Source organism: Panthera leo, chromosome B2 (assembly GCF_018350215.1).
Source record: "Panthera leo isolate Ple1 chromosome B2, P.leo_Ple1_pat1.1, whole genome shotgun sequence".
Taxonomy (NCBI): Eukaryota; Metazoa; Chordata; class Mammalia; order Carnivora; family Felidae; genus Panthera; species Panthera leo.
This window is the reverse complement of record NC_056683.1, coordinates 31982804-31995780: the sequence shown is the minus strand read 5'-3', so window position 1 is coordinate 31995780 and position 12977 is coordinate 31982804. Positions and strand designations below refer to the sequence as shown.

The following is a 12977-nucleotide window of genomic DNA, read 5'->3' as shown; positions in this document are numbered from 1 at the left end:
AACAGGGAGAGTGTCAGCAAGATGAAAGTCATGGTTTTTTTTAAGAAATTAATCTTAGAAGTGACACCTCAGGCCCAGCCCCAGGCTGCTTCAGCCAGCCTCCTTTAAGGCCTGCGGCCTGGATGTCCTTCCCCACGTGTGCCCCTTATGGGATCTACTCCCAGCGAGGCTCCTGTCTGGCCACTGGGCAGAGGACTGCTCTGCCCTTCATGCCCGCATTGAACCCCTTCCTGGGGCTCTGGGGCACCTATCTGCTGTTGTCTGGGCCTCCTCCCCTGCCTCAGGAGGCTCCACGGCCCAGACCACATCCTTGTTGGTGGCAGTCAGCGTGAAACCTGAGGGTCCCAGCGCGCAGATGGCACAGATGGTGATGTTGGGCTGAGCTAAACCCCCCTTTGGACAAGAATGATATAAAGAAAGTCTTATACAAGTTTTACAAGAGGGACGAAATTCAGAAACTGGGTGCTGATTATGGACTTGATGCTCATCTCTTCCACCAAGCTTTCCTAAGTTTTAGAAATTATAAACCATGGCAAACCATGAGAGACTCTTAAGTACAGAGAGCAAACTGAAGGTTGCTGGAGGGGTGTTGGGTGGGAGGACGGGCTAAATGGGTGATGGGCATTAAGGAAGACACTTGTTGGGATGAGCACTGGGTGTTATATACAGGGGATGAATCACTGGGTTCTACTCTGGAAACCAATACTATACTGTGTGTTAACTAATTTGAATTAAAAGAAATAAATAAATTTCAAATAAAAAAAAAGAAATTTGATCATGCAGTCTCATTCCCTGGATGTGGCCATTCGGATTATGTTGAAAGATATTTGCTTCAGTGCAGCTCATGTGGATGATTTATTTCCATTTTTCTTGAGATGTGAGAAGCAGATATTTCCTGTGTTGGATCCTGGGGTGATCTAGATAAGATCGGTGACTTTAGAATCCACATGATCCTAAGAAGCCAGAGCCATACGGTGGAAGATAATATTCCATTCAGGCCCCACAAATGGTGGAAAGGCTTATCATGCAATCCAGAAATACTTGTCAACAAAATCTGGAGTATATTGTGGCCCTTTGAAACTATTGGCACATGATCTCTTCGAAAAGAGAAATACTGCTGCTGTCGGTACACTACTGAATATTTGCTCTTTTTCTTGTTAATTTGGGAGGGTTGGACAGGGTGAAGGTGGGAGGTGGGAAAGGGCATATGTAGTAATTTACCATTAATAAAAGTGGCCATAGTTAGTTCATTGTAAAAAGAAGAAGAAGAAAAAGAAAAAGAAGAAAAGGAAGTAACATCCCATCACTTTTGCCATATTCAATCCCTTACAAGCAAGCCATTAGATGTAGTCCACACTCAAGGGGAGGAGATTGCACAAAGACATGAATATCAGGAGGTGGAAATCACCTGGAGCCATTGTAGAAGGCTGCCTACTATACACAGCGTGACCAGAAGTCTAAACATCTTTCTTTATAATTTACACTATTCAGGTCCTGGGGCACTTGGATGGCTCAGTCAGTTGAGCAGTCCTGGCTCTTGATTTCAGGTCACATCTTTAAGAAAATTTTTTCAATGTTTTTTTTTTTATTTTTGAGAGAGTGAGAGAGAGACAGACAGCGAGCTGCAGAGGGGCAGAGAGGGAGACACAGAATCCAGAGCAGGGTCCAGGTTCCGAGCTGTCAGCACTGAGCCTGACACAGGGCTCGAACTCACAAACTGTGAGATCATGACCTGAGCTGAAGTCTGATGCTTAACTGACTGAGTCACCCAGGCTCCCCTCAGCTCAGATCTTGATTCCAGGGTCATGGGATTGAGCTGTATGTGGGGCTTTGTGCAGAGTGTGGAGCCTGGTTGAGATTCTCTCTCTCTCTCTGTCTCTCTCTCTCTCCCTCTGCCCCTCTACCCTGCTCGTGCTCTCTCTCTCCAAAAAAACAAAACCAAAACCAAACACTAATCAGGTCCCAAGGAAATGTGTTTCCAAACTTCTAATCTTCTATCATTGAAACAAAAGGTGATGGTAACCAAATGCTGTGAAGATTTATGGGCTGTGCCATTGCCGACTCTAGAAATGGACCCTTGTTTAGAATGCAGGGACAATTTAGCAGTGATAGTGATTAGGTAATAGAAAAGACAAATTAATCAATTTGTCAAATATTCTCTCCCAGTCAGTTATGAAAGCAATGCTTTCTTACATAATGATGTCTCATTTCCTGGTAGGTAGGGCCACAGTTGTACCATGGTGGCTGAGGAACATTTTCCTGTCCTAAACAATTTATATTACTCTTAGATTTGTGAATATATTTATGTATAACAAGCATGACATATGAAGTTATACTGGCAACTAAATCAATAGCCAACACCTGAATTACATGTAGCTTTATTTTTATAAAAATATTTAAGAAGGTTTAACTATAATCTCAAAAAGTTAAAATTTAAAATACCATCTTTCTGGGGTGCCTGGTTGGCTCAGTTGGCTGAGCATCCGACCCTTAATTTCAGCTCAGGCCATGATGCCAGGCTTGTGGGATCGAGCCCTGCATCGATCGGGTTCTGTGCTGAGTGTGGAGCCTGCTTAACATTCTCTCTCTCTCTCTCTCTCTCTCTCTCTCTCTCTCTCTCTCTCTTCCTCTGCCCCTCTCCCCAGCTTGTGCACTCTCTCTCTCTCAAATAAATAAATAAAGCACCACCTTTTTATAATAATTTAAAATATTTATTTAGGGGGTGTCTGGGTGGCTCAGTTGGTTAAGCATCCGACTTTGGCTCAGGTCATGATCTCAAGGTTGGTGGGTTGGAGCACCACATTGGGCTCTATGCTGACAGCTCAGAGCCTGGAGCCTGCTTTGGATTCTGTGTCTCCCTCTCTCTGCCCCTCCCCTGCTCATGCTCAGTCTCTCTCTCTCTCAAAAATAAACATTAAAAAAATAATAAAACAAAATATTTAGTATAACTTGCATTTTAAACTTTAGTTTTAATAGATGATTTAAACTTAGACAAATAATATTTGAAAGCATGAGTATAATTTTAATTTTAGGTTAACTTCATTTTACATCTGTATGCAAATACTGTATGCAAATATATTCAAATTATGTGAAGTTTGAGTACAGTTGCATTTGACTTTTTTTAAAAGTTTATTTGTGTATTTTTGAGAGGGAGACAGAGAGAGAGAAGAGAAAACAAGTCGGGTAGGGGAAATGAGAGAGAGAGAGAGAGAGAGAGAGAGAGAGAGAATCCCAAGCAGCTTCTGCACTGTCAGTGCAGAGCCTGATGCAGGGCTCAAACCCACAAACTGTGAGATCATGACCTAAGCCAAAGTTAGATGCTTAACCAACTGAGCCACCCAGGTGCCCTGAGTTGCATTGACTTTTAAATTCTTTAGCCCATTACCATCAATAGAACACAGATTATTTGAAAATCTTTATTATAACAACATAGCAACTTTGCTAAAATAAAGATAAATAAAATTCATTTATAAAATTAATATTTTATTAATTTTTAAATAATGCATATCTTTATTACTCATCCAACCATATCTTATCCACCAATAGAATACTTAGATACATGTGATAATGATTAAATGATTAAATATAGTCATTTTGATGTTCTTCCAGTTGTGTTGCTTTGCACATATTTTTTTATTTTGTTATGAAGGTAGATTTCTCAAGGTATGAATAAAGAACATACTTAACAGTTCATTAGCTTGGTTAGTGACTTCAAAGAAATTAGACCTATGATATGTAAGCATCCATTTTTACTCTTGCACTGGGATCCTGCAAATGTCTACACCTTTCCTCAAATTAACCTCCTGGTGCCCTTCTGATTGTGTTACTTCCTAGTTCACTGAAAGGTGGAGAACTTTCTCCACCTCCCATTACACCTCCCCACCTATCTACACTTTTGCCCTTAGACTTTGTCTTCCCTCCAGACACCATAAATGCAATAGTCTATCTAAGGCCACCTCTTTTACTTGTGGCCATTGAATCCCAGACCCACTCACTCAAGGATACCATTCCTACAGTTGCCACTTTACTCCCTAGTCTCCTCTCTCCCTACTTAGTCATTCCTATAAGCATATCAAAATATCAGAATATACTATTAAAAATATTCTTCCTCTTAGGGTGCCAGGCTGGCTAAGTCAGAGAAGCATGCAACTCTTGATCTTGGGGTCATGAGTTTGAGCTCCTTGTTGGGTGTAGAGTTTACTTAAAAAATAAATAAAATCTTTTAAAAAATCCTTCCTCTTGATCCCATGTTTCCTTCTACATTATGCTGCATCTTTCTTTTTCCTTTCAGGGCAACATTCTTGGAAAGGGCTGGCTGTGTTCTTGCTCTCGTCTTATTCACCTACCACACTCTCTTGAATTCTCTCCATTTCTTCCATCAAGAGGTGGATTTATGAGGTCCATATCTCTTCCTTATAAATCTGAACAGGCTTGTGGCTCTCTTGTAGCCAATAAAAAGCAATGAAGTCGTGCTGCATGATTTCTGAGGTTAGATCTGAAAGGTGATGTACCTTCTGCCCTTTTCACTGCAACATTCGCCTTTGAGCCATGAACACCAAGTAAGAATTTTAACCACCCAGAGGTTACCATGCTGTGAAGCAGCCCACGCTACATGGAGAGGACATGTGTAGGTGCTCTGGCCACCGGCTCCAGAGATCTAGCTGACAGCTAACATCAACTGCTAGAAGATGCCTCCAGATGATTCCACCTTAGCAGTAAGTCATCTCCAGCCTTCAAATCTTCCCAACTGAGGATCCAGACATTGTTGAGCAAAGATAAGCTGTCTTTACTGTGTCCTTCCTGAATTATTGACATCATTCCATAAGCATAATAAAATGGTTGTTTTACACCACTAAGTTTTAGTTATGTTAGGCAGCAACAGTAACTGGAACAGTGTGTGTGTGTGTGTGTGTGTGTGTACATATATATATGTTCATATATTTCCTAGCTTGGTTTGCTGTCAGGGGCTAGAAACAATGGCATCCCTGTAGTAATGAGTATATCTAGAACCCAGATCTTGGTTTCCAAATACCATCCTGTTAGAAGAAGCCAGAAGAAACAGTTGATTCCTGGGCGGAGGCAGGAAAAGTACAAATTCAGCCTGGATCACCTCTTGTACCAGAAAGTAAGGAAGTGCTCAGGGTGCCTGGGTGTCTCAGTTGGTTAAGTGTCGGACTTGGACTCAGGTCATGATCTCATGGTTTGTGGGTTTGAGCCCCACATTAGGATTTGTGCTGACAGCTTGGAGACTGGAGCCTGCTTCAGATTCTCCCTCTCTCTCTCCCTCTCTCTCTGCTCCTCCCCCACTCATGCTCTGTCTCTCTCTCTCTCTCTCAAAAATAAATAAACATTAAAAAATTGTTTAAAAAGCAAAAAAAGAAAGGAAGGAAATTCTCAAATAATGTTGAGAACATCTCAAAAGGACACAGGATCCAGCTTGAAAGGATATTTCATTTACCAAATTTGGGATCCTTTGTGCATCAAAATAATAATTATAGTAACTGATTATATTTCATTAAGTAAAATAGAAACCCACAAGTCCAGACAATAAATATGATAGTAATGCATTATAGTTCATTGAGTAAAAGAAATCCATGAGTCCATATGATATAAATAAATGAATAAATGAGGGAGAAGGTAATGTTCTCTCTTATAGTAGATTGTTGACTAAAAGCTGAAGAAGGAATGGTGGAATTAAAAATCAATATTATTGATTAATTAATAATTAGTTAATTAATTAATCAATTAATTAATTATCAATTAATTAAAATCAAACATTATCATGGTGGTTATTCCAAGGGAGGTTATCAATCGATGCTAAGGCAAATAGATGGAGATTTGATGACGTAGCAGAGACTTAAGAATTACAAAGGGACAAGTGCTGACTTTATGGAGGAGAAACCTGCCGAACTGTATATGGGTTCACCTCCTGCACTTCCTAATGTCATGCACTTGAAAGGACACAACATCATTTTCCTTTTGCCTTTACGTGCACTTAGGTTGAAGGACATCTTGCAGAAAGTAAAAAGCTTGTGCTCTTTAAAACTGATTCCTGAAAGCCAAGGCAAGACAAAGGAACTACCCAGATTAAAGGAGACTGTAGATATGTGACAACCAAATGCAATATGTAATCCTGGATCAAAAAGGGCAGATATATTGTTGGTGAAATTGGAAAGGTATCTGTGATTTTAATAGTGGTGTCGATTTGTTGTTTAGAATAGTGTATTAGTTTGCTAGGACTGTTTTAACAGACTGTGGCTTAAACAATAGAAATTTATTGTCTCACAGTTCTGAAGGCAGAAGTCCAAAGTCATAGTGTTGGCAGGCTTGGTTTTTTCTGAATGATGATATGAGAGAAAAGTCTATTCCATGCCTCTCCCCTAGATTCTGGTGGTTTGCTGGCAATCTTTGGCATTCCTTGGCTTGTAGACACATCAACTGTATCTCTGCCTCCATGTACACATGGTATTCTCATTGTACGCAGATCTGGGTCCAAATTTCCCCTTTTTGTAATGACATTAGTCATATTGGATTAGGAGTACACTTTACTGCAATATGACCTCATTTTAATTAATCCAATTACATCGGCAATGACCTCATTGCCAAATAAGGTCACATTCTTTTTTTTATTAAATTTAATTTTTTTAATTTACATGCAAGCTAGTTAGCATCTAGTGCAACAATGATTTCAGGAGTAGATTCCTTAATGTCCCTTACCCATTTAGCCCCTCCCCCCCCACAACCCCTCCAGTAAACCTCTTTGTTTTCCATATTTAAGAGTCTCTTATGTTTTATCCCCCTCCCTGTTCTTATATTATTTTTCCTTCCCTTCCCTTGTGTTCATCTGTTCTGTGTCTTAAAGTCCTCATATGAGTGAAGTCATATGATTTTTGTATTTCTCTGACTGACTGATTTCACTTAGCATAATACCCTCCAGTTCCATCCACATAGTTGCAAATGGCAAGATTTCTTTCTTTTTGATTGCCGAGTAATACTCCATTGTATATATACACCACATCTTCTTTATCCATTCATCCATCGATGGACATTTGGGCTCTTTCCATACTTTGGCTATTGTTGACAGTGCTGCTATAAACATTGGGGTGCATATGCCCCTTTGAAACAGCATATCTGTATCCCTTGGATAAATGCCTAGTAGTGCAATTGCTGGGTCGTAAGGTAGTTCTATTTTTAATTTTTTGAGGAACCTCTGTACTGTTTTCCAGAGTGGCTGCACCAGCTTGCATTCCCACCAACAATGCAAAAGAGATCCTCTCTTTCCACATCCTCGCCAACAGCTGTTGTTGCCTGAGTTGTTAATGTTGGCCATTCTGACAGGTGTGAGGTGGTATGTCATTGTGGTTTTGATTTGTATTTCCCTGACGATGAGTGTTGTTGAGCATTTTTTTCATGTGTCGGCTGGCCATCTGGATGTCTTCTTTGGAGAAGTGTCTAGTCACGTCTTTTGCCCAATAAGGTCACATTCTTAAGACACTGAGGATTAGGACTTCAATATATGAATTTTATGTGTCAAAATGCAACCCCTAACAGATAGTTATATTGGGGTTGAGAGAAATAAGCACATATATCCACATGTAGAATGGGGGAATTAGGGTGAAAAAGATACCAGAGTTTTTGATACCATTCTTTTTTTTTTTTTAAGTAGGCTTCATGCCCAGCACAGAGCCCAAAGTGGGGCTAGAACTCATAATCTGAGATTAAGACCTGAGCTGAGATTAAGAGTCAGATGTTTAACCAACTGAGCCACCCAGGTGCCCCTTCTTGATACCATTCTTAAATGTTTTCTGTAAATTTGAAATTATTTCAAAATTTAAAAAAAATCCATTGAGGTGCTGGGTTTATATATTACACAAGACCTTGGTGCTATAACCTATCATGTAGAAGGAAAGATAAAGGTGTTTGTATAGCCTCATCATCAGGGAAATACAAATCAAAACCATGGTGAGATACCACCTCACACCCATCACGATGGGTAAAATTAACAACACAGGAAACAACAGATGTTGGTGCAGATGTGGAGAAAGGGGAACCCTCTTACACTGTCGGTGGGAATGAAAACTGGTGCAGCCACTCCAGAAAACAGTATGGAGGTTCATTCCTCAAAATGTTAAAAATAGAACTACCCTATGATACAAAAATACAAATTTGAAGCAGTACATGTACCCTGATGTTTATAGCACCATAATCAACAATAGCAAAACTGTGTACAATGTTTTTTTTTAATGTTTCTTTCTTTCTTTATTTTGAGAGAGTGAGAGAGAGAGCATGAGCATGAGGGGGAGGGACAGAGAGAGAGGGAGAAAGAGAATCCCAAGCAGGCTCTGAGCTGTTAACACAGAGCCCAACTCCAGGCTGGATCTCATGAATGTGAGATCATGACCTGAGTTGAAATCAAAAAGACGCTTAACTGACTGAGCCAGCCAGGCCCCCCAACAATAGCCAAACTATGGAAACAGCCCAAATGTCCATCAACTGATGAATGGATAAAGAAGATGTGGTATATATATGATGGAATATTCCTCAGTCATCAAAAAGAATGAACTCTTGCCATTTGCAATGACGGATGAAGCTAGAGTGTATTATGTTAAGCAAAATAAGTCAGAGAAGGACAAATACGATATGATTCCACTCATATGTGGAATTTAAGAAACAAAACAGATGAACATAGGGAAGGGGGAAAAAGAGAGAGGAAGCAAACCATAAGAGATTGTTTTTTTGTTTTTTTGTTTTGTTTTGTTTTTTAGTGTGAGACAGAGAGGCTGTGAGTGAGGGAGAGGGGCAGAGGGATAGAGAGAATATTTGTTTTAATTTTTTATTTTAGAGAGAGAGTGGGGGAGAGGGGCAGAGGAGAGAGAGAGAGAGAGAGAGAGAGAGAGAGAGAGAGAATTCCAAATAGGCTCCACAGGTGTGGAGCCTGATGTGGAGCTGGATCCCACGACTCTGGGATCATGACCTGAGCCAAAAGCAAGGGTTGGATGCTCAAACAATTGAGCCACCCATGTGCCCCAAGCGACTCTTAACAATAGATAACAAACTGAGGGTTGATGGAGGGAGGTTGATGGGCTAAATGGGTGATGGGTATTAAGGAGGGCACTTGTTATGATGAGCACTGGGTGTTGTATGTAAGTGATGAATTACTGAATTCTACTTCTGAGTCCAATATTGTGCTATAATATTAACTAACTAGAATTTAAATTTAAATTTGAAAAAGAAAAGGTGTTTGTGTAGACTTATTGTAAACTTGTCTGAGACATAAGTGAGGGTATCAGAAATTAATATGTTATATTAATATAGCACTTCACAATTTACAAACAAAAACAAAACAAACCCCTTATTTTATTTGTCCCTTATAACAATTTTGTGAAGCAAGAGATTTCTCAGTTTTATAAAAAAAGTCCAGTGACTTCCTCAAGATGACACTCACAAACAGGTAATAGATAAACTGAGGCATATTAAAAATTCAAAGCGTTTATTTGAGTAAAAATGGATTTGAGGGGAGGCTGGGTGGCTCAGTCAGTTGAGCGACCGACTTCAGTTCAGGTCATGATCTCATGGTTTGTGAGTTCAAGTCTCGAATCAGCTCTCTGCTGTTAGCACAGAGCCTGCTTCAGATCCTCTGTCTCCTTCTCTCTGCCCCTCCCCAACTTGTATGCACACACACTCTCTCTCTCCTTCTCTCTGAATGAATGAATGGATGAATGAATGAATGAATGGATTTGAATGGGGTAGCACCAAACCAAAAGTGCTTAGGCACATTCTGCAGACAGGAGCCAGGGGAAAGACTTATACAGATAAAGTCCAGAAGCACAGAAAAGCAATTATTTGTCTGGCTATAGCTTAAAGCCTCGTTGACTGTGATTGTCTTCAGCATTTTGATTTCCAAACCTTGGGGAATTTACAGGCTTAGATTTGGGTTTGCTAATGCAGTCTAATGGCCGCCTTGTTTAATTAACACAAGTCCTAAGTGATTAGTTTGACTCCATCTAGGTTTTTTGACTCTTGGAGCAACCCTCTTGTGGCGACAGCAAACAATAACAGAACTTGGCTCTAAACAAAATCGTGGCATCGTTTGTACCTTTTTGGGGGTGAGCAAGGTCTTCCTATTAGGTCAAAATGAAGTTTAGGTAAGAGATCCTAAAGGCTCCATGCATGAGGTCCACTACCATACATTGCTCCCTCTACTGGCTACCCTACCCCCGTACTGCTCCACTTATTCCAGGGGGTCCTCCTGGAGGCCTTGGGGCCAGTGCCTAGGGAACAGGGCCAAGAAGAGGACTTCAACCCTTGCTCCAACGACAGCCTCCTGGACGACACTCCCAGTCAACAACTCTTTAATCATCACCCCTCTCCCATATTATCGCGCCAACACTTAAGTCTCAACGACACACTCTGGCTCCGCTGACCAATCACGATCTTTCTCTTTCTATAGACCCCGAGAGCCCTTCCCCCAGGCCTCCTCCCACCACCCAAGGTAAAGCTGGAATGGGCTGACAGCGGCTCACGGTGGCACATCAGCTACAATTGCTCACCCTCTGTCTGTAGGGCCGAAAGACGTGGGGCCTTGAACCTGGAGACCCAGAAAGACTCCAGCAGTCGTTCCAGCTCGCCTGTCTCCGTGTTGCGAAGACACAGTTGCAGTAAAGGTGGACAGACTTTAGGAATCACTTAGTCCAGACCATTCACATTGCACGGGATGATCATACGATTGCCTCCTTTCTGTCTTTGATGGGGGAATTAGGGTCAACCCAAGCAGGTTCAGGGCTTGCTGCTGCCATGCCCCTTAATCCTGGCGTTGCTGAGCAAGGGCTCCCATCCCAGCCCCGCTGATCCAGTCAGCTGTCAGCTGTGAGTTACTATGGCGGAGGAGGAAGGCGACGTGGCTGAGGAGGATGTGTTCCTGGCGTTTGCCAGGCGTCCTTGTCCTCCCAGAGGTCCCCTGCGTCGGGCCTTGGACAAGGCCTTCTTTATCTTCCTGGTCCTCTTCCTGATGCTACTGACGCTGGAGGCTGTTTATAAGCTGCTGTGGCTGCTACCGTGGGCAAAGTTTGGGGACTGGCTCCTGAGAACACCTCAGAAGGAGGAGGAGCTGGAATTGTGACCACCTTTCCTATAAACATTGTCTTCCCCTGTGACAGAGGTGAGAGGTGGGGACAAGAGGGAAATAGAATGTAGGGGGCTGTGGAGGGGACACTTGCACAGCTGTCTTAAAATTTTTGCACCTATACTCTGGGAAAATTTTTTGAAAAGGTTTGTACTTCTCACATATGCTTAAGTAATCATCTACAGTTTTTCATCATAAATGAAAATTGTTTCAAGGATGGAATTTCTGGCCGATTGCAGATATTCACATCTTGGGGAACCTGGGTGGCTCAGCCGGTGAAGCGCCCGATTTCAGCTCCGGTCGTGATCTCCGGTTCTTGGGTTCGAGCCCCAAGGCAGGCTCTGCTGTCAGCGTGGATCCTCTGTCCTCTTCTCTCTCTGCCCCTCTCCCATTCATGCATGTGCTGTCTTTCAAAATAAACTTTTTTTTTTTTAAAGGAAAATAGGGGCGTCTGGGTGGCTCAGTTGTCACACTTTGGCTCAGGTCATGATCTCATGGTTGGTGAGTTCGAGGCCCATGTCGGGCTCTGTGCTGACAGAGATTCTGTGTCTCCCTCTTTCCCTGCCCCTTACAGGCTCATGCCCTGTGTCTCTCCCCTTCAAAAATAAATAAACATTTAAAAAAAAACTTTAAAAAAAGAAAAAAGGAAAATATTCACATTTTAAAATAAACAAACTCATAACTACAGGATTATTCTCTTCCTTCTTTCGTGACTCTTTTTTTCCCCCTTGAACAGCTATTACCAGTCCACTTCTCCACAGACAACTTTATACTTTTATACTCGAAAGTCTTTTACTGACCGATCAATCATATTTTCTTGCATATACATATTAATTGAGATGAAAAATGTTTTTCTTTCTTGTGACCATAGACAGCAAAGTTTTTAATAATTTTTCTTCTGTTATCATTGCAATTATTATGAGAACAGAACTGATTTAAATAGCATCAAGATTGCACACAGTTTTTAAATGATTAAAAATTGGAAGTACATGTTTAATGAGACAGGAGAGGTGGTGTTTATGGTACCTTGATGAAAGAAATAGGCTACATGTCCCTTTACTTAAGACAAGATTAGCCCCAGATTTCATGATTGACAACCACAGGCATATCTTGGAGATAATGCAGGTTCTGTTCCAAATGACCACAATAAAGCGAATATCGCAATAAAGAAAGTCAAAGGAGCTTTTTTGCTTTTCCAGTGCATATAAAGGTCATGTTTACGTGATACTGTAGTCCATTAAGTGCACGATAGCATTATGTCTTTAAAAAAAATCCAACGTACTACCTTAATTTAAAAACACTTTATTGCTGGGGTGCCTGGGTGGCTCAGTCAGTTGAGAACCTGACTTCAGCTCAGTATGGTTGATGGGTTTGGAGCCCCCCTGGGGTTCTCTCTCTCCCTCTCTCTGCCCTTCTCCAACTTGCATGCACATGCTCGCTCTCTCAACATAAATAAATAAACTTAAAACAATACTGCTAAAAATGCTAAACATCATCTGAGCTTTCAGGGAGTTTTAATCTTTTCGCTGGGGAAGGGTCTTCCCTAGATGCTGGTGGCTGCTGACTGATCAGGGTGGTGGTTGCTGAAGGTTGGGATGGCTGTGCCAATTTCTTAAAATAAGACAACTATGAGGTTTGCTGCATCAATCGACTATTCTTTTCACAAACGATTTCTCTGTAGCATGCGATGCTGTTTGATAGCATTTTACCCACAGCAGAACTTTCAAAATTGAAGTCAGTCCTCTCAAACCCTGCTGCTGCCTTATCAACTAAGTTTTATGTAATACCCTAAATCCTTTGTTGTCATTTCAATGATCTTAATAGCATCTTCACCAGGAGTAGATTTCATTTCAAG

General features: G+C 41.3%; 1 protein-coding gene across 1 annotated transcript; it reads left to right on the top strand.

Moving 5' to 3' along the window:
* Nucleotides 1-10700: 10700 nt before the first annotated feature.
* On the top strand, nt 10701-11373 carry SMIM40 (small integral membrane protein 40). The gene is made up of 2 exons (XM_042937266.1): nt 10701-11158; nt 11362-11373. The coding sequence occupies exon 1, from the start codon at nt 10877-10879 to the stop codon at nt 11117-11119; it is 243 nt and encodes an 80-aa protein (XP_042793200.1). The 5' UTR covers nt 10701-10876; the 3' UTR covers nt 11120-11158; nt 11362-11373.
* Nucleotides 11374-12977: the final 1604 nt, after the last annotated feature.